This window comes from Mirounga angustirostris, unplaced genomic scaffold (genome assembly GCF_029215605.1).
Source record: "Mirounga angustirostris isolate CCGP_5_RB_7025 unplaced genomic scaffold, mMirAng1.0.hap1 SCAF_4, whole genome shotgun sequence".
In the NCBI taxonomy this organism is placed as follows: domain Eukaryota; kingdom Metazoa; phylum Chordata; class Mammalia; order Carnivora; family Phocidae; genus Mirounga; species Mirounga angustirostris.
In genome coordinates this window covers 86522918-86550266 of record NW_026991712.1, presented here as the reverse complement: position 1 = coordinate 86550266, position 27349 = coordinate 86522918, and the positions used below count along the sequence as shown (strand labels likewise).

Here is a 27349-nt window from a genome sequence, read left to right as displayed (position 1 = left end):
TCAGGTCATGATCCTGGAGTCCCGGGATCGAGTCCCGCATCGGGCTCCCTGCTCAGCAGGGAATCTGCTTCTCCCTCTCCCGCTCCCCCGTCTTGTGCTCTCTCTCTCTCATTCTCTCTCTCAAATAAATAAAGAAAATCTTTAAAAAAAAAAAAAATCTTCAGGGTCCCCAACAAACACCAAACTTAAAATCCTAGAGGTGAGCAATAAACAAACATGAAAACCAGATTGCTCTGGGACAAATTATCAAATCAGTCCTGAGATCCAGGAAATGGACACTCAGGAATAAACCTCAGAGTTGAGAAGAAATGGGGAAGCTAGGTTTAAATGTGGTCCCAGTTGAGGACGCCTAGCTGGCTCAGTCAGTGGAACATGCAACTCTTGATCTTGGGTTTGTGAGTTTGAGCCCCTCGTTGGGTGTAGAGATTACTTAAAATCTTTAAAAAAAATAAATGTGATCCCAGTTGTGTGGCAGTCCCCCAGTCCCTTCATGCCTGACTCTCAGCAGAAGCAAATACAGATCTTCCTCTCTGAAAGAAGACATCTTTAATTTAGGCCTTCAGGATCTCACAGATTCACAAAAAAACTGGGCCACTTCTTAATCAAATATTAAACATACAAAGAATCAAATACCCATGAGAAAGACTCAGCAGAAATCACAAAGATTCGTGGACCTCATATATTAAAATGATCAGACAACATAAAATATCTATGACATTTTAAATAAAAGAATCACAAAATGAACAACAAAAAGAAATGATCACAAATAATGAAGCAAATATGAAAAATAACTGCTTAAAACTTTTAGAAATGAAAAAATCAAAGTTGAAATCAAAATCTCATGGTTAGTTTAGCATATTAGTTACAGATGGAGAGAGTAAATTGGAAACCAGATATGAAATAAGCCTTTAGAAAGCAATTTAGAGATAAAGGAAATGGAAAATATAAAAGAGATTAAAAGACATGGGGGTTAGAGTAAGGAAGATTGACGTCCCAGAAGAAAAAAATAAAGAAAATGGAGGAGAGCTAAAATTCTTAGAGATAAGAAGTGAGAATTTTTGAAAAATAAGAAATGGACCTGCAGATACAGGAAGCATATGCCAAACAGAATAAGTAAATTCACACACAGTCATGCCATAGTCAAACTACAAAGCACCAAGAGAGAAGATCTTAAGGGACCTAAGAAAAAAAGAGAAATCACCTACAAGTGACCACAATCAATAAGAATGATACATTTCTCACTGCAACAATGGAAGCTGAAAGAGGAGGGCTTAATATCTTCAGTGTGATATGAGAAAACTGTCAACCTAGAATGTTATGTCCAGAGAAACTATGTTTAAAAAACAATGTTGAAATAAAGACCTTTCAGATAAAATAGTTGGCCTCCAAAAGACTTTCACTTAAGGAAATTCTGCTTTAGGAAAAAGGAAAATGGTATCAGAAAGGAGGTCTAAGATGCAGGTAGGAATGGTGAGCAAAGACATTGGTAAGCATCTGAGTAAATCTAAGTAAGTGCTACCTGTATAAAATAATAGTGCTAATGCTAATAATAATGTCTAACATGTGAGGTAAAAAAAGATAAAATATTGGTCAACTAGAAGAGTGGTTAAATATTGATTCATTTCAAAATAATTAAATTTTGTATTAATTTTAAATTAACTGTCATGCATGTTAAAATTTCGAGGATAACTTTCCTAAAGTAAAGAGATTGCATAACTTCTAAACCAATAAAGAGGAAAAGTGGAATTAAAAAAATTTTTTTTTAATTCTTTGCCACTCTTTAGCTTTGTAACTAACCCCTGTCATGTCACAGAACCTCCATTAGTTTCCTTATCTTTAAAATATGGATAGTAGTACCTCCCTTATATGGTTGTTGTGAAGATGTGATCAGATAGTGCATGCAAAAAAGCTGAACACAAGTCTACATAGTAAGTATCCAATAAATATTAGACATTACTACTATTCATAGTGATTTATGGAGCACGTGACTGGCACAGTTGGTGGAGCATGAGGCCCTTGATCTTGGGGTCATGAGTTCAAGCTCCACGATTCAGCATGGAGCTTGTTTTTAAAAAATTAAAAAGTAAAAAGTAAATTTAAAAAGTTTTTTTAAATAGTGATTTATATAGTAACCATTAAAGGTGATACTTTAAAGCCATGCTAGAACTTCCCTGCCAACGTCTCATCCAGCTTCTCTTCCATGAGAGTGAGTGCTACACCCAAAGATGGCTAGAGTGTTGAACAGTTCTAATAACTCTGACGGGTCATCTTGTGTTAATCGTAACTCCTTGCCCAGAACCTTCAGGATTCAATATTGCCTTTCAGTAAAAGTTCAGAACATCAAGACTTTCCACAGCCTGGCCCCAACCAACGTGATCTCACATCCTTGAGTTAGATCTCTAAACATATTTGATGTCTCTTTCCTTTATACTTTTGCTTAGAATGCCCTTTTGAAAAATAGTAGAATTTGGGTGATTTCCTTCATCTTCATCTGGAAAACCCTCCCTTTTCTGAAAAATTCAACCTATTCTTCAAACTCCAGTTCAAGTCCCATAAAAGTTTGACTATCCCAAAAAGGATTTGTAATTTGAAAAGCTATCATCTAAACCAAACTTAGAGTAGTCATTTTTGCCTGTCTTCTGCTACTTTTTCAGTTGAGCTTTTATTTAAAATTTATATTATCACAGAATTTTCCTCACATTTGTGTGGTATTTCCAGTTAGATTTGTTTGTTCCTTAAGACAGTGGGTATTTCTTTTACATCTTTGTATAGCTCCTAGGGAAGGGAAACTAGTATTTAAGTGCCTACTATATGCCAGGCACTCTACTAAACGCCTTCTTACATGTAACATCTAACTTATTCCTCACAGCCAACTTAGAAGGATAGATATTAGTGTTCTTGTTTTACAGATGAGGATATTGCACTTGAAAATGGTTAAATAACATACCCAAGGCACTTAACTAGTCAGTGGCAGAGCTGGGTTTCTACCACACCACCCATCAAAATACCTTGCAAAGAAAACATGTCTTGGAGGAGTAAAAGGCTCAAATGGTTTATACATTTTTCTACTTATTTATATTCTACTCTGAAATTTAGGGTGTCATGGAAACATTTCCAAGAAGCCAAAATTCTTTTCAAAAATTAAAATTTGACATGCCAGTTATCAACAAACAACTGAACCATGAGAATTCACAAAGAGCTGGAAGTCAGACAGAAAACCTTATTTAGGGGGTTTAGATTAAGGGGATTAAAGAGAGATTCTGTTCTCTTATTCTATGCTTTGAGTTCATGTAATATGACATGAAATGAATCACAACGCAGTGAACCATCCTTAAGGTGCTTGCTGCAAGTCCATAACACTTTCAGAACATTCTTTCTCAACGAGAGGTCTGGTGATACCAATTCTTGCAATTCCAAACAAAGAGGGCAGAAGTGTGTTTTCATGGAACTATCATCTCCTGTGGTTCCCAGTTAAGACTTAGATTAAGGAAGTCCATAGCATGAGGAATGTTCCTGATGTTAGCTGTCCTCAGGTTATCTATAAATCTCTTCTTCATGTACATCTCAAATCCCATCTTCTCCCATATTCTTTTCTTGGATCCCACAATACTGTTTCAGTATGTATAATTCTCTGCTGTACTAGAGTCTCTAAATCACACATTCTTTGTGATCACTCACAAACTATTCATAATGGCCACTGGGAATACAAAATTGGATATAACAGCCCAATACTCCCAAGATGTCAATAGGCAAGGATACAGAGAGGCACAGATTGGTTGTATTTTTAAAATTCCCTTTTGTTGTTTAAATGTTCTTTTGAAATATCTTTAAAATTTCAAATACCTCTCATTGGCAGTATTATTCATTCAAGTGTTCTTCACCTCCAGTCTCTGGTCCCAGGATACCCCTTGGTGAAATTATTGTGATGACTAAACAGAAAACTTATGCTGTTGCTTCTGCCACCATCTTTAAATCCAAAAGACGGTCTTCATACTGTATGGAGACTTCTGTCTCATGTGTTGGAGTGGATACTCCTCACAGATCAGAAAAACTGGACCGAGAAAGCTCAAGTTTGAAAGTTACCTAAAGAGTGTCCTTGGAGGGAATTGTAACCAGGCATGTTGACTGTTTTCGTTATTGACATTGGACTAAATCTCAGGAGCTTGAATGGTGGAGATGTTATTTCAACAGAGAAGCTCAGGATGGTGTGATGGCAAGGCTTCATTTCAGTGTTTCCATAAGTATAAATATAGTGAACATATTTATAATTTTCACTTATTACAGGGTAAATTTAAAATTGATTGATAAAAAAATTACCTTTTTCCAGATTTCAAAAAGCACAGAAATTTGTGAAGGATATTATTTTTACTTCTTAAATGCTTTTTTCCCCCTCCTAATTCTACTTCCCGACATTATCTACTGTTAATGGAGTTTTGTGTGTATCCTTTTGGGGTATATTGATGAACAAATTGTTATGCTAGTAGTCTTTTGGACCCATATATTAGCTACAAATTTTCTAGGCAGTTACATGCTTTATATAGAAATCATTTTTAATTTCTCTAATTTGTTGAAAATAGTCCTAGTATTTCCACCTTATTGGAATTAAGTATATCCAAAATTTATATTCTGAGTCAAAAGTAGAAATTTTCCCCAAATGGTATAGATTGTCCTTGTCAGTCTTGTCTCCCAGTGTTTGTTTATGAGACTTCTGTTTTCTTAAACAGTACAAACATTACATTTCAATGTTTTAATCTTTGAAAATGTGGTATTACAAAAAAAATGGCTTGTCATCTTCATATGTCCTTAAACCTTACTAGTCACTTGTTATTTCATTTTCCTCTGTGTTTTCTTTTTCATTTCTCTCAGAATATTAGTGTTTTTGTTACTGATTTCTAAAAGGTCATTTATGACTAAGGATGTTAACCATGCATTGCAAAAGAAATACCATGTGTTCTCACCACCATTTTACTGTGATGTTTTACTTTTTGGTTGTATAGAAGTTGTGTATTCAAATATAATAATGTTCTGCTTAAAAAAAAAAAAATTCTTTCTCTCCTCTTTTGCCTTCTCTAGGGTTACACATCTTTCTGGAATGACTGCATATCATCTGGCCTGCGAGGGGGTATCCTGATAGAGCTGGCCATGCGGGGTCGAATCTATCTGGAACCCCCCACGATGCGTAAGAAGCGACTACTGGACAGAAAGGTACAGCACCTCTGTGGACATCCTCCTAACTTATGAAAGGGCAGATACCAATGCTCCATTCTGGAGGAATGGGAAGTTTTTTTTTTGTTTTTTTTTTTTCAAGGGGCTTTAACTCATGACCCTGAGATCAAGACCTGAGCTAATATCAAGAGTCAGATGCTTAACCAACTGAGCCATCCAGGTGCCCCTGGGGGGAATGGGAAGATCTGAGTAGTGAGACAAGATAAATATCACTGACTCAGTTGTTCCATTGTCTAACAGTTTTAATTAACCTATAGCAGAGGGAGAAATTCAAATATCCATCATCTAAAGAGTTTTAAGAAGGTTATGGTTTTGTCTTTTTTATGCAGAAAAATCACTTTAGGATGCTGTTATTACTCCCTCTATATAACATTATGAAATAGAGTGTTCTATAGTAGGGGGGCAAACACATGGGTCAGGTGAGTCTTTGTTTAACTCTAGTCATGCTCAAATAACCATTAGATTTTTCTCCTTCCATTTACGGCAAGTCGGGTCCACCATATGAGCTATACTTCTGTCTCCATTTTTTACTACTTATTTTTTCCACTCATAACTTCACTGTCATACTCAGAACTCTACCAAAACTACATTCTTTAGGTATCACCAGCAGGCTCTGTGCCCAGTGTAGGGCTTGAACTCAATCCTGAGATCAAGAGTCACATGCTCTGAGCACCTGGGTGACTCAGTCAGTTAAGCGTCTGCCTTTGGCTCAGGTCATGATCCTGGGGACCTGGGATGGAGCTCTGCGTCAGGCTTCCTGCTCATCCGGCGCCTGCTTCTGCCTTTCCGTCTGCCGCTCCCCCTCCTTATGCTCGCTCACTCTCTCTCTCTCTCTGTGTCAAATAAATAAATAAAATATTTTTAAAAGTGAGGGGTGCCTTCATGGCTCAGTCTTTAAGCGTCTTCCTTCCACTCAGGTCATGATCTCAGGGTCCTGGGACTGAGTCCCACATCCAGCTCCCTGCTCAGCGGGAAGCCTCCTTCTCCCTCTCCCACTCCCCCTACTAGTGTTCCCTCTCTCCCTGTGTCTCTCTTTGTCAAATAAATAAAATCTTAAAAAAAAAAGGGGGGCTGCGCCTGGGTGGCTCAGTTGTTAAGCGTCTGCCTTCCGCTCGGGTCATGATCCTGGGGTCCTGGGATCGAGCCCCGCTTCGGGTTCTCTGCTCAGCCAGGAGCCTACTTCTCCCTCTCTCTGTAACCCTCCACCCCACTCGTGCTCTCTTGCTATCCCTCCCTCTCAAGTAAATAAATAAAATCTTAAAAAAAAAAAAAAGACACATGCTCTATCAACTGAACCAGCCAGGTGCTCCATCACCACCCTCTCTTTTGTCTTTATTTTTCTCTTTTAAGCTATATGTGGCATTTGACATTTTTGACCACCTCCTCCTACTTGAAATTTTCTCCATTCTTGGCCTTTGTTATATTACATTTTCTTGCTTCTCTGGCTGTACCCTATTTCTTGTACTTCATTCCTTAACATCTAAGTCTCAGTTTGTATCCTTTTGCATAACTTCCTGTCCTTTTGGAGCTATCATTTACCTTACAGCTTCATCTGTCACCTCCATGATATTAACCTATCAAATCCTAGGCCTTCTTTTTCTACCCTATTTAACTATTGAGTAGGCATTTCAACTTGGCTATCCCTTATCAGTTAAAATCAAACCTATCAACTTTTCTCCAAAACTGGTTCCTTTCCTGACTTTCCTATATTTATTATTTCACAAATTGGTTTTCCAGGGCGCCTGGGTGGTTCAGTTGGTTAAGCGTCTGCCTTTGGCTCAGGTCATGATCCCAGGGTCCTGGGATCAAGTCCCGCATCAGGCTCTCTGCTCAGCAGGGAGTCTACTTTTCTCTCTCCCTCTGCCTCTCCCCCCTGCGCATTTTCTCTCTCACTCTCTCTCAAATATATTTTTTTAAAAGTTGGTTTTGCAGACCCAAAGACTTATTATTGCGTATTTTTTCCATGATCATTTATATCCAGTTTGTCGCTAGGGTTCACTTCAAATGTTATTTTTGTCTCCTTACTATTATCCCATACTAAATTTTAAATTTCTTGAGGAAAGGAACAGTATACTAAGTTGCTTTGCATTTCCTACAACACTTAACCAATAATACATATATGGTATACTGAAAGATTTTAATTTGAATTAAGTAAATGAACTAGGGTCCCTTGATTCTTCTTTTAAAGGTACTGCTAAAGTCAGATAGCCCAACAGGGGATGTTTTACTGGATGAAACTCTCAAACACATCAAAGCAACTGAACCCACAGAAACCGTCCAGACATGGATAGAGCTACTCACAGGTAAAATGGCTCAAATGGTTAAAAAATCCCACACTTTGTAATCTTTATGCTACTAGTTCAAGAATAGGAGTACAGGAATTAAAGCTGCTGGGTAAGAAATACATGGTTCACTGTTTAAATGTATTAAAGAGGGACAGAAAAGGCATGGTTAATCAATACATAAAGTTTTCCAAGGTTTCATCTTACTTCTGCCACCCCACCCTATAAGTTCTCTAAAAATATTCTTCACAAGAAAAATGTTTAACATCTTTATTGATATATAATTCATACACCATACAGTTGACCCATGGAAAGTACACAATTAAATGGATTTTAGTATATTCACACAATTGTGCAACCATCATCACAATCTAAATTTAGAACATTTTCATCACCCCAAAAATAAACCCCATACTAATTAGCAGTTTTTTCCAAGCCTCCTGCCCAGCTCTGGGCAACCACTAATCTACATTCTGTCTCTATAGATTTGCTTATTCTAGATATTTCATATAAATGAAATGTACATTTTGTGTAACTGGCTTAAGATATAATTTTTTTTTTTTTAAGATTTTATTTATTTATTTGACAGAGAGAGACATAGTGAGAGCAGGAACAAGCAGGGGGAGTGGGAGAGGGAGAAGCAGGCTTCCCGCGGAGCAGGGAGCCCGATGCAGGACTCGATCCCAGGACCCTGGGATCATGACCTGAGCCGAAGACAGACGCTTAACGACTGAGCCACCCAGGCGCCCCAAGATATAATATTTTTAAGGTTCATCCGTGTTTTAGCATGTTCCAGTACTTCATCCTCTTTTTTTTTTTTTTAAGGGCAAGTTCAAAAACTTTAATATAAGTAAGTAGATCTGTGGTATAAAATTTTAGGAGAAAGCAGGACACTTTGAGATCACAGCCAGTGTTACCTTCTGGGACAATTTTTTTAATGGAAATTTTTACTGAGATATTTGTAGATTTACATGCAGTTGTAAGAAATAATACCGAGAGATCCCTTATACATTGCCCGGATCCCCCAGTGATAACCTTTTACAAAACTTTAGTATAATATGACCCACAGGATATTGACATTGATAAAATCCACTAATCTTATTAGAACTTCCCCATTTTTACCTTGACTCCTTTTTATCACTAAATAATATTTCATTGTATAGATGTACCACATTTATTTATTGATTCATCAGTTGGTAGACATTTGGATTATTTCCACTTTTAGGCTATTATGAATAATGCTGCTATGAACATTCACAGATGTGTTTTTTGTGGATGTGTTTTAATTTATATAGTTAACTTTTTTAATTGTAAAATATGCATAACATAATCTTTATTGTCTTAACCATTCATAAATGTATAATTCGGTGACATTAAATACATTCAAGGTGTTATGTAACCATCACCTCTCTCTATACCCAAAGCTTTCTCATCATCCCAAATATTCTTTCTTCCCACCCTCCTATTCTCTGGCAACCTCTTTTCTACTTGTCTTTATGAATTTGCCTGTACTAGGTAACTCATATAAGTGGAATCATACAATATTTGTCCTTCTATATCTGTCCTATTGCATTAAGCATAATGTTTCCAAGGTCTGCTCATGTTGTAGCATATATCAAAATCTCATTCCTTTTTATGGCCAAATTATATTCCATTGTTCAGATCTACCCTTTTTTTTTTTATTCATTTGTTGATGGACACTTGGGTTGTTTCCACCTTTTAGCTATTGTGGATAATGCTGCTATGAACATTAGTATACAGATATCTGTTCAAGTCCCTGCTTTCCATTCTTTTGGATATATAGCTAGGAGTAGAATTGCTGGGTCATATGATAGTGCTATGTTTTGAGAAACCATAAAACTACTTCCTGTACAGGCTACACCCTTTTACACTCTCACCAGCCATGCATGAGCTTTCTAGTTTCTCTACATTGTCATCAACACTTGTTCTATTTTTTGTTTTATTTTGTTTTTAATTATTAGCTCCCCTAGTAGGCATGAAGGGATATCTCATTGTTGTTTTCATTTGTGTTTCCCTAATGACCAGTGATGAGCATCTTTTCATAGGTTATTGGCCATTTGTATATCTTCTTTGGAAAAATGTTTATTCAAGTTCTTTGCCCATTTTTTTAATTAGGTTCTGTTGTTACTGTTTTTGTTTAAAGATTTTATTTATCTGAATATTTAGTTATTTATTTATTTGAGAGAGAGCTAGCAAATACACAGAGGGAGAGGGAGAAGCAGACTCCCCACTGAGCAGGGAGCCCAACACAGGACTCGATCCCAGGACCCTGAGATTATGACCTGGGCCAAAGGTAGATGCTTAACCAACTGAGCCACTCTGTTGGCTCCCTATTGTTATTGCTGTTGAGTTTTAGAAGTTCTTTATATTTTCTGGATATTAATCCCTTATCAGATCCATCATTATTTACCAATATTTTCTCCCATTCTGTAGGTTGTCTTTTCAACTTTTTTGATGGTAATCCTGGATGCACAAAAGTTCTTAATTTTGATGAAATCCAGTTTATCTATTTTTTCTTTTGTTGCCTGCACTTTTGGTCTCATATCCATGAAAAGACTGCCCTTTCCCCATTAAATAGTCTTATTAGCCTTGTTGAAAATCAGTTGATCATAGATGCGAGGATTTATTTCTGGGCTCTCTGCTCTGTTGCTTTGATCTATGTTTGTCCTATGCCAATACCATACTGTTTTACTTACTATAGTTTATAGTAAGTTTTGAAGTTGGGAAGTATGAGTCATTTTTGAAGGACAGTTTTTCTGGGTATAGAATTCTCATTTGACAGGTTTTTTTTCCTTTTATATCTTTGAATATATCAGCCCACTGCCTTCAGGCTTCCAAATTTTTTGATGAGAAATCTGCTGATAATATTACTGAGGATCCCTTGTATGTAAAGACTCACTTCTGTCTTCCTGGGTTGGTTGGTTGGTTGGTTGGTTGGTTGGTTTTTTAAGATTTTATTTATTTATTTGACAGAGACAGACACAGCGAGAGAGGGAACACAAGCAGGGGGAGTGGAGGAGGCGCCCTGTTTGTTTGTTTTAAGGAAAGGGGAAGAAAAACTACTAAAGATTTTATTTATTTATTTATTTGAGAGAAAGAGAATGCTCACAACCAAGGGGAGGGGCAGAGGGAGAAGGAGATTCCCTGACGAGCAGGGAGCCCAATGTGGGACTTGATCCCAGGACTCTGGGATCATGACCTGAGTCAAAGGTGGATGCTTAACCGACTGAGCCACCCAGGCGCCCCTGGAGCCTAGTTTAAAAAAAAAAAAAAGATTCTAGGTTCTAGTATAATTGTTGTCTAGGTGAAGAGAGGAATGTCTGGCACTTCCTACTCTGTCATCATCCCTGATGTCATACCTCAGTGATTAATAATTTAAAGAACCTTATCATCTATGTCCAGTTTGAGTTTGTCATTAGGGCCCACTTCAAATATTATTTTTGTCTCCCCACTATTACCCCATACTAGACTTTAAACATCTTAAGGACAGGGATGGGGCCAGTTTTTCAAAGTGGCTACACCATTTTATATTTCCACACCAATGTATGAGTTTTCTTTTTTTTTTTTTTTAAAGATTTATTTATTTGACAGAGAGAGAGACAGCAAGAGCAGGAACACAAGCAGGGGGAGTGGGAGAGGAAGAAGCAGGCTTCCTGCAGAGCAGGGAGCCCGATGCGGGGCTCGATCCCAGGACCCTGGGATCATGACCTGAGCCGAAGGCAGACGCTTAACGACTGAGCCACCCAGGTGCCCCCAATGTATGAGTTTTCATTCTTCTACATTCTCATCAGTACTTGTTATACTCTGCTTTATCTATCCTAATGAATATGTAGTGTTATATCATTGTGACTTTTATTTGGATTTTCCTAATTCTAATGTTGTTGGCCATCTTTATGTACTTATGGCCATCTGTATATCTTCTTTGGAGAATTGTCTATTCAAATACTTTACCTATTTTTTGAGGTGCCTGGATGGCTCAGTCAGTTAAGCGTCTGCCTTCGGCTCAGGTCATGATCCCAGGGTCCTGGGATCGAGCCCCATGTTGGGCTCCCTGCTCATCCGGGAGCCTGCTTCTCCCTCTCCCACTGCCCCCTGCTGCTTGTGATCTCTCTTGCTCTCTCTGTGTGTGAAATAAATAAATAAAATCTTAAAAAAAAAAAAAACAAAAAAAAACCCAAATACTTTACTTATTTCTTAATGAGGTTTACCTTTTTTCTATGAGTTGTACTTTTCAAATATATTCTAGATACAAATCTCATCATGTGCAGGATTTGCAAAACTTTTCTTCCATTCTGTCTTTTCACTTCTTTATGGTGTCCTTCAAAGATAAAGTTTTCAATTTTAATACTTTTCAATTAATCTTTTTTTCTTTTATTACTTGTGTAATATCTAAGAAATGATTGCTTAACCCAACATCATGAAAATTTATTCCTGGGGCGCCTGGATGGTTCAGTTGGTTAAGCCTCTGCCTTCGGCTCAGGTCATGATGCCAGGGTCCTGGGATTGAGCCCTGCATTGGGCTCCCTGCTCAGCAGGGAGCCTGCTTCTCCCTTTCCCTCTGCCTCTCTCCCTCCCACTCAAGCTCTCTCTCTTGCACGCACGTGCTCTCTCTCTTTCAAATAAATTTTAAAAATCTTATTTAAAAAATTTATTCCTGGGCGCCTGGGTGGCTCAGTTGGTTAAGCGACTGCCTTCGGCTCAGGTCATGATCCTGGAGTCCCGGGATCGAGTCCCGCATCGGGCTCCCTGCTCGGCAGGGAGTCTGCTTCTCCCTCTGACCCTCCTCCCGCTCATGCTCTCTGTCTCTCATTCTCTCTGTCTCAAATAAATAAATAAAATCTTTAAAAAAAAAATTTATTCCTGCATTTACTTCTAAGAGATTATAGCTTTGTCTATTTCATTTAGGTCTGTTGTCCATTTTGAGTTAATTGTATATGGTATGGGATAGAGCTCCAACTTCAGTCTTTTGCATGAAGATAGAAATACAGTTGTCCTGGCACTATTTGTCCTAATACTGTTCTGTCCTCCATGATTTATCTTGGTACCATTGTAAAAAATCATTTGACCATAAATATATGGGTTTATTTGCGGACTCTTCTTTTGATCTATATGTCTATTCTTATGCAATACCACACTCTCCTGATTATTGTAGGGTTTGGTTTTTGTTTTGTTTTTTTGATTATTGTAGTTTTATAGTAGTTTTGAAACCGGGAACTGTGAGTCCTCCAACTTGATTCTTCTTTTTCAAGATTTTTTTGGCCATGCTCGGTCTTTGCATTTCCATATGAATTATAGAATTAGCTTGTCAATTTCTGCAATAAAGCAGGGTAGGATTTTAATAGGAATTGTATTGAATCTGTAGGTCAATTTGGGGGAATATTGCTATCTTAATAATATGAAGTTTTCCAATCTGTGAACATGGATGTCTTTCCATTTATTTAGATAATCTTTATTTCTTTCAATAATATTTTATAATTTTCAGTGACAAATCTTACACTACTTTTGTTATATTCCTAAGTATTTTGTTCTTTTTGATGCTATTATAAATGTAATTGTTTTCTTAATTTTATTTTCAGATTATTTGTTGCTAATGAATAGAAATTCAGTTGATTTTTGTATATTAATCTTGTATCCTGCAACCTTGCTGAATTTATTTGTTGCAATAGTTTAAGTGGATTCCTTAGATTTTTCTGTATACAAGATCATGTCATCTGAAAATAAAAATAGCTTAACTTCTTCCTGTCTGATCTGAATGCTTTTATTTCTTTTTCTTGCCTAATTGCCTGACTAGAACCTCCAGAAAAAAAAAAATAGAAGTGATGAAAATGGCATCTTTGTCTTATACCTAATCTTAGCAGGACAACACTGACTCTTTCACCATTAAGTATGAAGCTAGCTGTGGGTTTTTTGTAAATGCCCTCTATCAGGTTGAGGAAGGTTCTACCTATTCCTAGTTTGTTGAGTGTTTTTATCATGTAAGTATGTTGGATTTTGTCAGATACTTTTTCTGTGTTGATTGAGATGATCATTTGGTTTTGCTTTTCATTCTATTGATATGATGTTACATAATTGGATTTGGGGATATTAAAGCAACCTTGCATTTCTGGAATAAGTCCCACCTAATTTTGTTACATAGTGTTTATTATATGTTGCTGGATTTTATTTGGTAGTATTTTGTAGAATATTTTTGTACCTATAGTCATAAGGGATATTGGTCTATAGTTTTCTTGTGATGTCTTTGTCTGGTTTTGGTATCAGAGTAATACTTAAGGAAGTGTTCCCTTTTCTGTTTTTTTGAAAGAGTTTGTGAAGGATTAGTAGTATTCTTTAAACATTTGGTAGAATTACCAATAACCCATCTTAACCACGCTTTTTGGGGGGAGTTTTAAATTTCTTATTCAATCTATTTACTGTTACAGATCTATTCAGACTTTCTCTTTCTTCTTGAGTCAATTTAAATAATTTGTGTGTTTCAAGGAATTTGTCCATTTCTTTTAGGTTATCTAATTTGTTGGCATACTGTTGTTTATAGTGTCCTCTTACCACCCTTTTTATTTCTTTAAGGTCAGTGGTGATGTTTCCTCTTTCATTCCTAATTTTAGTCTTCTCTTTTTTCTTGGTCAGTCTAGGTTTGTCAATTTGTTGATCTTTTCAACTTTGATTTTATTGATTTCCTCTATTGTTTTCATTGTTTCAGTCTATCCCCTCTCTAATCTTTACTGTTTCCTTTCTTTTGCTCCCTTCATGCTTAATGTGCTCTTCTTTTTCTACTTTTTTAAGGTAGAAAGTTAGGTTATTGATTTGACATCTCCTTTTCTAATCTAACATTTGGGGTCATAAATTTCTCTCTTGGCACTGCTTTAAGCTGCAGCCCATAATTTTGGTCTGTTGTGTTTTCATTTTCATGCCACTCAAAGTATTTTTTAAATTTCCCTGTGATTTCTTCTTTGACCAGTTGGTTATTTAGGAATGGGTTGCTTAATTTCCACATATTTTTTAATTTCCCAGATTTTTGTCTGTTAATTTCTAATTTAATTCTATTGTGGTTGGATAGCATACTTTGGATGTTTTCAGTCCTTTTAAGTTTATTAAGGCTGATTTTATGGCCTACCATATGGTCTATCCTGGAGAACGTTCTATGTGCACTTGAGAAAGATATGTATTCTGCTGTTAGGGTGGAATGTTCTGTAGATGTCTTGTTAGGTCTAGTTGGCTTATAGTGTTGTTCAAGTCTTCTGTTTTTTTTCCCCAAAGGTGAAACCTGGAACCCCTTCAAATTACAGTACCAGCTGAGAAATGTAAGAGAGCGAATTGCAAAGAACCTAGTAGAAAAGGGTATTCTAACCACTGAGAAGCAGAATTTCCTCCTATTTGATATGACTACTCATCCAGTGACCAATACAACAGAGAAACAACGACTAGTCAAAAAACTTCAAGATAGTGTCCTAGAGCGGTGGGTAAATGACCCTCAGCGTATGGACAAGCGAACACTAGCACTCCTGGTGCTAGCCCACTCCTCTGACGTGCTAGAGAATGTCTTCTCCTCTCTGACAGATGACAAGTATGATGTGGCAATGAATCGAGCCAAGGATCTAGTAGAACTGGACCCTGAAGTGGAGGGGACAAAGCACAGTGCCACAGAGATGATCTGGGCTGTGCTGGCAGCCTTCAATAAATCCTAAAGCCAGTGGGTGGGTTTCTCCTTCTCCCCTGCTGGCTGGTGACTGTCAGAGACACCACACTGAGTTTTGTGTGATGAGATGTTTTTCATCATTTTTTTCCTTCTCTTGAATCAGATTTGTGATTTGGGGAGAGCAGCTTCAGGGCTTCTCCATAAACTTTGGCCATTGTAAACAGACTTTATTTCTCCTTATTTTTCCACTACAGAGGTGAATAAACTAGGTGAACCCACACACACCCAATTATCATTTTTTCTCATTTCTTGGTTTACTTCCACCCAGTGTGCTTTTGGATAAGCAGGAATATCTAAGTGGGATTTGAAGTTCTCCAGTCAGAAAATGTGAGTGAGATATAGAGCAAACCATTTATTAAGTTTTTAAAAATTTGTTTTCTATCTTTTTTTTTTTAAGTAGGCTCCACGCCCAACATGGGGCTTACTCATGACCCTAAGGTTAAGAGTCACATACTCTACGGACCGAGCCAGCCAGGCGCCCCTGTTTTCTACCTTAAATACATGTTTTCACAGTCTTTGTCTCTCAGAATCTACTAAGTAATGTAGTTATTGAAATAACTGTCTCTTTGAATAAGGGGCAGTGGAAACAAAACTGATTTTTGGAGCAGATGGTCTCTGGGATTGTATGTCCCACTAATGATTTTTTCTTCTTTCCTTTTCTAACCTAATGAGAAGATTGCAAATTTGATTGCCTGGTTCTCACAGCCCTAGAATCAGAAATATATTCTATACTCTCTCTTAGCATTATCCTACTCCCTCATTCATTAGGACAAAAGTCTGAATGAAAAAAAAAATGTATCTCTCAACCATGTCCTTCAGCCTTCAGTTATATGATTTATAAGGGAGGGAGGTAGCATGAGAATTTCCACCCATTAGCACATGACTGTCCTGATTCCTCCAGATATACTCTATATGTCTCTGAATTGAGGGAGTTATAAATGTCAGTTGCTGAATAGCAGCATCCTGAGTCCAGACAGTCTATCTAAACTCCAGATGTTCTTGTTCCCTATCTTCGACTTCCTTCATAAATTGATAGATTCTGTCTATATTTAAGGGTTCTAGGAGTATTTTTGTCTACATTTCATTCACAGTTACCCTCCTAGTCATTAGTCTTGTTTCAACACAACCATTTCTCTACCCAAATCTCTAAAAAGTTTCAATTTTTTCAATTCAATAGTGAGTGCAAAGAGAAGATTAAGATAAATCCTGTTTAGAAGAGCAATTTGGTGTCAAAAGAATGCTCATATAAAGTCTAGTGTTTGGGAATATAAAGAGGACAGACACCAAGTTGTGCTAAGGTCAAGCATTTATTATGCTAATATTTTTTAATGGAGCATGCTTCATGACCATTACAGAGAAACAGGTTGTCAGAGAGCTAATACAGACAACCCAGACCTGATATCAGATATTCAGTAATTAAATGAATGATTGTAACTTTCATTTCCTACCCCAAACCTGTTTAGCCCCACAAAATTCCCCAACTCAATTAACTCAATTAAGTTTTTCACTTCAGGTATTACTTATGTGACTAGAGATACAAATTTTAGTGTGAAATGAATTCTAAATGTGAGCCTGAGTAGAGTTTCAGTCTGGCTCTCTGAAAGTACAAAAACCAGTCCATGTGTTGTATCTACCTGACTTAGTTTTCCTTTCCATTTGAACAATTCAGCAGGAATTGAAACCAGGTTTTCCTGTGGAAAGTATCAGCTTGATTGGGGGAGTGGGGGGCAGAAGTTGAGTTGAGTTCTTCCTTGCAACTCTTGGTCAGTGTTTATATTTTTATATTGTATCTCAATGAGGATTTCTTCAGTTTGAATCTGTATTCACTGCAAAACACCTCCTTTAATGCATATGGCCTTCACTGTTCTGTACAATAAATATCAATTATTGGTTCTCTGGTTTTACAACTTCAATTATTTTAACTGGAAATAAGAACTTTCCACACAGGGCCAATAACACTATCCCTTTACACCAGGAGACCAGCCTGTTTCATCCTGTGTAGAAAATTAGGAATACATAGAGTCGTAACATATATAGGCTGTGGGGGTGGGTGGGGCAGGCACATCAAGGCTAACCTGAAGAGCAGCTAATGTGGTCTGAAAAATGTCCCCTCAATCAAAATAATTTACCCAATTATAATATTATTATCATGAAGAAAAGGAGTATGTTCTATCCTATTATCTACTTGCAAGTGACACCTAAACTTATTTAAGAGCTGAAAGTCTTAAGTTCGCAACACAGGTAACATACCTCGCTGTGACAGAGTTAACAACATGTGAAAAGTATGGTGTCTCTCCCAATTAGATGGGGCCCCCAAATGTGAGGCAACCCGATCGGGTGGAATCTGGAGGTACAGGTGGTGAAAGGATCTCACCTGAAGCAGAAAAAGGAGATAGAAGTTTACTGAATACATTGCAAGGGAGTGGTGGGCAGGACAGGAAAGCAGAGACTGTGGGGACTGTATTTAAAGGGAGAAGGTGAGGAGGTATAGGGACATAGGGAATTTTCCCTTTTTAGGTAACTGTGCCTGGCTGTAAGTAGCACATTGGTTAGTGAGGGCCTTTGGATATTTTGAGGTGGGTCACCTGATGGCCTGTCTGTATTCAGCCAGGGGTTATGTGGGCCCTTCTGCCTTGCTCAAGTTTCCATTGCTCAAGCTTCTTGCCTAAAAGTGGCACCTACAAAAGGATAATTGTACTTGTAATTGGCTTACTGTTCTTCCCTTCTTTATAATGTCTACAGCACAGGGGACAATAAGAAATATATTTACCAGGATTGTTTATACTTGTTAATTTTATTTCAAGCAAAGTATTGTTCCCTTAAGTCATCCTTTATACAATGTTTCTCAAAACGTGGTGCAAAGAGTACTGCACCAAAATCACCTTGGGGTGGGGGCTACCTTGCTAAAATGCAGGTTCTTGGTAAATTCGTCTCTGGTATAGGTGAGGGGCTAGGAAGCTGCATTTTAAACAGTCTCCAAAAGCTGCATGTTAAATTTCGAGAACACTGCTTGATATTTTATTGCTTGTAATTCATTCATCCCCCAAATATTGAGTACTTACAAATTTGGCACAAGTGCCAAAAGCTGGCACTTGCTGGGTGTTGACAATAAAAAGTTGTGTCGGATACAATTTCACTCCCAATAACTCACATTAAAGTGGGAAAATAAGATACTTTTTGATAAGTGCTCTAATAGAAACATAAACTTAATATTTGTGGGGTTTTTTAAAGATTTTATTTGACAGCACAAGAAGGGGGAGCGGCAGGCCGAGGGAGAGGGAGAAGCAGGCTCCCCGCAGAGCAGGGAGCCCAACATGGGCTTGATCCCAGGACCCTGGGATCACGACCTGAGCCGAAGGCAGACACCAAACTAACTGAGCCACCCAGGCACCCCTAAATTTAATATTTGGACACACAAAGAAAGGAGTAACCTTCTTCCTGGGACCATTAGGACAGACTTAGAGGAGTTATATTAATTTATAGTAGCTTTCATGTACTGAGCATTTGTGAGGTACTATGCTACTTTATATGTTATTTATTCTTCACAACACTAAAATCCTATAAGTTTATTTTAGAGAAACCTCAGGCTTGCCTAAGGACACAATGCAGAGCTTAAGTTCAAGTACATGCTTTTAACCACTACTCTCTCCTTCCTCCATTTAAACTCAGTCTTGGAGAATCTTTTCAGGTTGAGGAGGAAGAGCTGAGCTATTTGAGGCAGGAGAACAATATGTACAAAATAATTTGTCACATGCTGGAATTTGTGGGTGAGTATGTGTGCTTGTCACATGTCTTTAGATTTCTAAAAGATACCATCTTTTTTTTTTAAGATTTTTATTTTTTATTTATTTATTTGACAGAGAGAGACACAGCGAGAGAGGGAACAAAGCAGGGGGAGTGGGAGAGGGAGAAGCAGGTTCCCACAGAGCAGGGAGCCTGATGTGGGGCTCCATCCCAGGACCCTGAGATCATGACCTGAGCCGAAGGCAGACGCTTAACGACTGAGCCACCCAGGCGCCCCTAAAGATAATTTTCAAAAAGGGAAAATCGGGGCACCTGGGTGGCTCAGTTGGTTAAGCGACTGCCTTCGGCTCAGGTCATGATCCTGGAGTCCCAGGATCGAGTCCCGCATCGGGCTCCCTGCTCAGCGGGGAGTCTGCTTCTCCCTCTGACCCTCCCCCCTCTCATGTGCTCTCTCTCTCTCATTCTCTCTCTCAAATAAATAGATAAAATCTTTAAAAAAAAAAAAAGGAAAATCATAACTTACACAAATGATGGAACTAATAAGGTGTTAAACCGGCTCAAAAGAAAATCTGAAGACATATATACATAGGCAATTAAGAATGCTGAAATGAACTTGCTTGCTAATAGAGGTAAAATTAGTCAATATCTACAGTGTATAATATATAATGTTTAGGATGATCTTTTTCACAGGGTGGAAATCAATTGTATCTTGCTAGACAAAATTCAAATTGTCTCTATGAATAAAAATAATTTGCATTGCCATCAGTTTTCTCAACTTAAAAATTATAAAATAGTTCAAAGACAATGAAAGCCATAGATAAGTCTGAAGACTCCTCTAGACAATACCCAACAATGTCTTTGCTCATTTCTTTTCTTTCTTTTTTTTTTTTAAGATTTTATTTATTTGTCAGAGAGAGAGCCCAAGCAGGGGGAACGGCAGGCAGAGGGAGAGGCAGGCTCCCCGCTGAGCAACGAGGCCAATGGAGGGCTCGATCCCAGGACCATGACCTGAGCTGAAGGCAGACGCTTAAGCGACTGAGACACCCAGGCGTTCCCCTTTGCTCATTTCAAAGTCTCTTATAATTTTTTCCCTGAGAACAGAAAACCTTTCTTCTCATAACTACCTCACCTTGTCCTTCCATGAAATTCCATTGAAATTGCATTAAAATGCCAACAAATTACCCAGAAGATACCAAATCAATTATTATCAGTTGCCATTTTAAATTTGGATTAAGTAATCAGATAAACTTTAACTAACAGCTACAGTGTGAAATATTGGCCCAGGGAAGACCCTAGAGAGAAAATCACAGAAAAGGAAGAAAACGTACCTAGTGTCAGCTACTGATAGTGGCTTACTCTTTGTTGTAGTTTTTGTATTTAAAAGAGTATTCAGTCAAAAGGGGACAATTATAACCCCGAAGAATGGATCACTAATGAAATTTAATGTGCTACCTAAGACTTGTGAGGGAGAGTTGGAGCAAAGGGCTTTCAACCTTAAAACCCTGTCAATGGAGGTGGGGTAGTGGGTTGGGGAAAGACGTGGGAGGCTGGAGCAGGAGAAAGAAGCAAGGTGTTTTTTTTGTTTTTTTTTTTGGGAGAGAGGGAGAGCAAGAGAAAGCATGAGCAGAGCAGAGGAAGAAGCAGACTCCCCCCTGAGCAGGGAGCCCGATGCGGGACTCAATCCCAGGACCCTGGGATCATGAGCCTGAGCTGAAGGCAGACGCTTACACGACCGAGCCACCCAGGCACCTGAAAGAGGGAAGCTTAAGAAGAGTATCACAGTTGGGTTTCTTGGGCAGCCAAGCAGGTAGCAGATTCTCTTTCTTCAAACCTCTGTTTTCCCTCCCTCCCTCATCTTCATTCCCTCTTCTTCTTTCCCTCCTCCCTTCTCCTCTTCTTTTTAGATTGTCTGGACCTCTCCTTTCCAACTTCTTTTCCTCCACTAAGCTTTTTCCATCTATCTGAAAAACCCTGTTAAGGTAAAACCGGTCAGTGTTGTTAGAAGTTACCCTCAGAGGGTAGTAACTGGGAGGGAGCACAAGGCAGGTTTCTGAAGTGCTAGTAATATTCTGTTTCTTAATCTTGGTGCTGATTACATGGCTGTGTTCAGTTTGTGAAAACTGAGCTGTACACTTATTACATGTGTACTTTTCTGTAAGTATATTTCAATATAAGTCTTAAGCTAAAGCAAAACAAACACCCCCCCTCTGCTTGTTTCACTTGCTTCAGGAAGTGATTGGGTAATAAAAGGGGGTATAGAGGAATGTAGAAAATTATCTTCATTTTTTTTTTTTAAAGATTTTATTTATTTATTTGAGAGAGAGAGTGAGAGAGAGAAAGAGCACAAGAGGGGGGAGCAGGAGAGGGAGAAGCAGACTCCCCGCTGAGCAGGGAGCCCGATGTGGGACTCGATCCCAGGACTCCAGGATCATGACCTGAGCCGAAGGCAGTCGCTTAACCAACTGAGCCACCCAGGCGCCCTATCTTCATATTTTTGCCCACAATCACCAGCCACTGTTCTCAAGGTCTCACGACTCCAGTTTTGGCTTATTGACAAGGGGCAGTGGCAGGAGGAATGGAAAGGCACAGAAGAATGAGCCATCCTAGTTACCTTGAAGAAACAAACAAAATCTCAGACGGAATCAAATACACAGAACAAACTGGGAAAGGTTTGGGGGATGGGCAAAATAGATAAAGGGGATTAAAAGGTACAAGCTTCCAGTTATAAAAAAATCATGGGGATGGGGGCACCTGGGTGGCTTAGCCCTTAAGAGTCTGCCTTCGGCTCAGGTCATGATCCCAGCGTCCTGGGATCGAGCCCCGCATCGGGTTCCCTGCTCGGCGGGAAGCCTGCTTCTCCCTCTCCCACTCCCCCTGCTTGTGTTCCCTCTCTTGCTGTGTCTCTCTCTGTCAAATAAATAAAATCTAAAAAAAAAAAAAAAAAATCATGGGGATGAAAAGTACAGCATACAGGGGCGCCTGGGTGGCTCAGTCAGGTCATGATGCTGGAGTCCCCGACTGAGCCCTTCATCTGGCTCCCTGCTCAGCGGGGAGTCTGCTTCTCCCTCTGCCCCTCACCCTACTTGTGCTCTCTCTCAAATAAATAAATAAAATCTTAGGGGTGCCTGGGTGGCTCAGTCGTTAAGCATCTGCCTTTGGCTCAGGTCATGATCCCAGGGGCCTGGGATCGAGCCCCACATCGGGCTCCTTGCTCAGTGGGGAGTCTGCTTCTCCCTCTCTCACTCTTGTTGCTTGTGTTCCCTCTCTCACTGCCTCTCTCTGTCAAATAAGTAAATAAATTTTTTTAAAAAAAGAAAAAAGAAAAGTACTGCATACGGAATATAGTCAGTATCTTGTAATAACGTATGGTGACACGTGGTGACCACACTTATGGTAGTGAGCACTGTGTAATGTATAGAATTGTTGAATCACTATGTTCACCTGAAACTAATATACATTTATGTCAACTACACTTCAATTAAAAAAGCCATCTATTTTTTTTAAGATTTTATTTATTTTAGAGAGGGAGGGAGAGAGAGTGTACCAGGGGAGGGGCAGAGGGAGAGAAAGAAGGAGAGAAGCAGAACTCCGAGCTGAGCCTGGAGCCAGACTCGGGCTCAACCCAAGGATCCTGAGACCATGACCAGAGCTGAAACCAAGAGTACAACACTCAGCTGACTGAGCCACCCAGGCACCCCAAAAAATCATCTATTTTTAAAACATATTTTTATTGCCTTAAGCATTTTAAAATAAATATTTGCTCAGTCTTTTAAATGTTCGTGATGTTCTTAAGAATCTGAGGTGCCTGGGTGGCTTCAGCTGGTTAAGCACTGGCTCTTGATTTTGGCTCAGGTCATGATCAAGCCTGGTGTTGGGCTCTGCACTCAGTGGGCAGTCTGCTTGGGATTCTCCCTCTCCTTTTCCCTCTGCCCCTCCCTACTGCTCTCCCTCTCTCTCTCTCTCAAATAAATAAGTAAACCTTAAAAAAAGAAAGAATCCATTCAGCTATTCTGCTACCTTCTGTACTTTTCCCTCTTTGATCATAACCATCTCTCCCACACCCAAGCAGAAGTCTAATTTAGTTTTCTTTTTTAAGATTTGAGAGAGAGAGAGAGAGAGTGAGCATGGGGGTAGGGAGGAGCACAGGGAGAGGGAGAGAGAAACCCAAGCAGACAATGCACTGAGTGGAGAGCCTGACACTGGGCTTGATCCCACGACCCATGAGATCACAACCTGCGCTGAAACTAGTCTGACGCTTAACCTACAGGCGCCCCTAATTTAGTTTAATATAAATCAGTTTAGCCTAAGTTATCTAAGAACTTTTTGGCCTCCACCTGGAGTTTAAGAAAAGCTGAAGTGACAGAGCTGAGGAGAAATTTTTTTTTAAAGATTTTATTTATTTATTTGATAGAGAGCAAGAGCGAGAGAGTGAGCACAGAAGCAGGGGAAGCAGCAGAGGGAGAGGGAGAAGCAGACTCTCTGCTGAGCAGGGAGCCCGATACAGGGTTTGATCCCAGAACCCTGGGATCATGACCTGAGCCAAGGCAGACGCTTAACTGACTGAGCCACCCAGGTGCCCTGAAATTTTTGCTTTTAATATTAGGCCAACTCAGAAATATTTTGAGGTATTATGGCTTTAAATATCCAGAAATCTTTGAAGAAGTACTCATCTTAACATGGGAGTGGGAGGAATTTCAACATCTCTGAAATGCAAGAAAAATTTTGGCTTTGAATTTTTTCCCATCAAATCAGGAAAATGATGTGCATCTACTGGGCCTACTTATGTGGCAGAAACATGTAGATTTGGTCAAGAAGTCCTTCTGAAGGGGTAAAAGCCCCTAGATTCCTGATTTCTAAAGTAAGTTCAGATAAAATATGCTATTATACTTAGGGAGGTTCAAGTAGGTTGAAAAAAACCAAAGTGGTGGACAGATTATTGATATTCAGGGAAAAAAATCTACACAAAACATATCTATTTGAGGGCGCCTGGGTGGCTCAGTTGGTTGGGCGACTGTCTTCGGCTCAGGTCATGATCCTGGAGTCCCAGGATCGAGTCCCGCATCGGGCTCCCTGCTCGGCAGGGAGTCTGCTTCTCCCTCTGACCCTCCTCCCTCTCATGCTCTCTGTCTCTCATTCTCTCTCTCTCAAATAAATAAATAAAATCTTAAAAAAAAAATAAAATAAATAAAATAAATAAATAAATAAAAATAAAAAATAAAAAAAATATATCTATTTGAAAAGCTCTTAGGGAGTACTTGATCCCCCCTCCCCAGTTGAATCTACTTTTTTATAATTTGGAATGTAAAGGAAACTAACGGCAGTAAGTTGGACTGCTAGAAATAGGTGATTTCTGCTAGGAGGTGACCCTTGCTTTGTTGGACTTGCATTCGGAGATCATTTTACTGCTTCCTGGGAGAGATGGCTCCCTTTCTCACTTAATACAGAGTCATGTCTGTCTGTCTCTTTTTACTGGAACTCAGTGAAGAGAAAAGGAAGACAGACCAAAGCCTGGGGAAGAATTGGGGACACAGGAACAGAGATCCATGTATACATGTAATAGATAATAGGAAAAAAAGAGTTCTACCTAACTTATTTCAGCATTAAAACAATTATTTTTATTATTTAGGGAGTAAAACAGTTTTAGAAATCATATGAATATATGTCTACAGGCATTTTAGCTATGTGGAAAAGGGGAAGAACAAATCTTTAATCTTTTTTTTTTTTTTTTGAGAGACGACCTCTCTATCCCAGGGTCCCGTCTAGGCTGGCGGGACACCTGGGGTTTATTTATTTATTTATTTTATTTATTTGAGAGAGGGAGAGAGAGAGAGAGAGCCAAGCAGGGGGAGTGGCGGGCAGAGGGAGAAGCAGACTCCCCGCCGAACAGGGAGCCCAATGCGGGGCTCGATCCCAGGACCCTGGGATCATGACCTGAGCTGAAGGCAGATGCTCAACCGACTGAGCCACCCAGGCGCCCCAAATCTTTAATCTTTTAATTAGAATTCTCTTCACGCTTTTTAAAAAATTTGATGTCAGAAAACATGCATGCGGGGCACCTGGGTGGCTCAGTCGTTAAGCGTCTGCCTTTGGCTCAGGTCGTGATCCCAGGGTCCTGGGATAGAACCCCGTGTCAGGCTCCCTGCTCAGTGGGGAGCCTGTTTCTCCCTCTCCCACTCCCCCTGCTTGTGTTCCTGCTCTTGCTATGTCTCTCCGTCAAATAAATAAAATCTTTAAAAAAAGAAAAGAAAACATGCACACAAGGAGAGAGTAAAATATTTAGTGTTATAAAAAAACAACAAAAACAACCCTTTAACCTAGAATTTTATATCCAGTGAAATTATCCTTCAAAAGGGAAGGTTAAATACATTCTCAGACAAAAACTGAGGGAATTTATGTGCAGCAGATATGCCTTGTAAGAAATATTAAAAGCAGTTAGAGAGAAGCAAAATGGTATGTCAGAAACTCAGTTTTATATAAAGAAAAGCATCAGGGAAGGAATAAATGAAGATAAACACAGATAATTTTCTAGTTTCAAAAAACTTTTAGTTTACAACTTGAATATATTCCCTTAGAATGGTATCTTTTAGGGGCACCTGGGTGGGTCAGTCGTTAAGCGTCTGCCTTCGGCTCAGGTCACAATCCCAGGGTCCTGGAATCAAGCCCGGCATCAGGCTTCCTGCTCAGCGTCGAGTCTGCTTCTCCCTCTCCCACTCCCCCTGCCTGTGTTCCCTCCCTCGCTGCGTCTCTCTCTGTCAAATAAATAAATAAAATCTAAAAAAAAAAAAAAAGAAAATTATCTTTAGGGGTCTGGGTGGCTCAGTCAGTTGAGCATCTGCCTTCAGCTCAGGTCATGATCCTGGTGTCCTCCGATGGAGCCCCGCATCAGGCTCCCCGCTCAGCGGGGAGTCTGCTTCTCCCTCTGCCTGCCGCTCCCCCTGCGTGTGCTCTGTCTCTGTCAAATAATAAATAAAATCTTTAAAAAATAAAATTATCTTTAACACTGTACTAGTCTGATCACTTAGCTACTTTTCCTTGGGCCCATTCTAAGAATGTGAGTTTGTAAAGGAGGCAAGGAGAGGCTGGAGCTTGGTTAATCTCCTGGTATTCTCAGTTTGGCCCATCAGAGGGTGCTAATGGCATAGGTCTTAAACCCAGATACTTATGCAGTCTCACTTCTTTTTAGTGGCCATTCTTCTGAAGAATGTAGCTAAAGCACTGACACATTTTACAGTGTCATGCCCAGATATCCCATCTCCATACTCTGTGAACAGATTTAGGTCCTGACTTGAAAAATTCAGACACAGGCAAGAAAAAACCCTGAAAGGTAAGACGTTCAAGTCCCCTTCTCTCCTTACTTCCTCCAATCTGCTCTTCTCCTTGGATTTGCTTTTCTGTAAATGGCACTTCACTCATGAACCTGGGATTCATCCTTGGTTCTCTCCTCATCTTTATTCCCCACATCCAATATCCTTTGTCTCTTCAGCTCCTCTCCATTCACATGGCTTCTGTCTTTGATCAGGCCTCTCAAGTCTTGCCTGAGCTACCACAGTCAGAGGTCCAGCTGGCCTCCCCCATCCCTCCAGTCCACTCTTCACGCAGCTACCAGTTAAATATTTCCAAATCCCAAGTCTAACGATACCATTTTCCTGCTTGAAATCAGGTTCCCCTTTGTCTTCATGAAACCCCAAAACTTTAGCATGACTTACTAGTCACCCCAGGACCCCAGCAACCTAAACAGCTTCATGTTTTGCTGCTTTTACATAGGTTCCCAGATCAGCCTTATCTGTAGACTCTCTTGAGGGAACTCTTCAAAAATACAGATGGGCTAGTAGGATCACTCTCACTCTAGGAAGTTGTTACTCTTGCTATAGTTTCTGTCTCCATTTTCCATTGTCCTCATTTACCCTCTAACCTTTTATAAGATAAGGTGGTCCTCTAAATTGTCTTCCTTTCCTCCCTCCCCACCCCCTGCCAATCTCCAACCTTCCTATTCATCCTTACAGTCCCAGTTTAGGTTCTACCTTTTCTGAAACATTCCTTGACCAGCTCAGCCAGAAATGTTCTTTTAAACACTTACAACTACAACTCATTTGGTAAGTGTCATAGATATTTAGCTAATATTGTAGGTATTACAATGTGGTGCCTTAAGTATTTAAATAACATATATATGTTGGAGACCTATAGCTCATTCCCAACATAGGGGTCACAGTTACCCTGTCCTAACCTCCTTCCCTATAATTATGCTCTGAGACTTCAACATTTGTGACTTCACATTTACTTGATTACATCAAAGTCGGTGACCTTATAGCCATGCCATATCTGCCATCAATTATAATTATAGGCTAGAGCTCATCATAACCTATAATTTCTCCACCTTCCTAGA

The 27349-nt window shown here is 39.3% G+C and overlaps 1 protein-coding gene across 2 annotated transcripts in view; it reads left to right on the top strand.

Moving 5' to 3' along the window:
* Positions 1 to 17116, top strand: part of GOLPH3L (golgi phosphoprotein 3 like) — a 42102-nt gene extending 24986 nt beyond the window's left edge. For both annotated transcript variants that reach the window (XM_045896709.3, XM_064588494.1), the window contains exons 3-5: positions 5074 to 5205; positions 7415 to 7529; positions 14784 to 17116. In XM_045896709.3, the coding sequence (XP_045752665.1) occupies positions 5074 to 5205; positions 7415 to 7529; positions 14784 to 15211 (675 nt within the window). In that variant the 3' untranslated portion in view covers positions 15212 to 17116. The remainder of the gene's footprint in view (positions 1 to 5073; positions 5206 to 7414; positions 7530 to 14783) is intronic.
* Positions 17117 to 27349: the final 10233 nt, after the last annotated feature.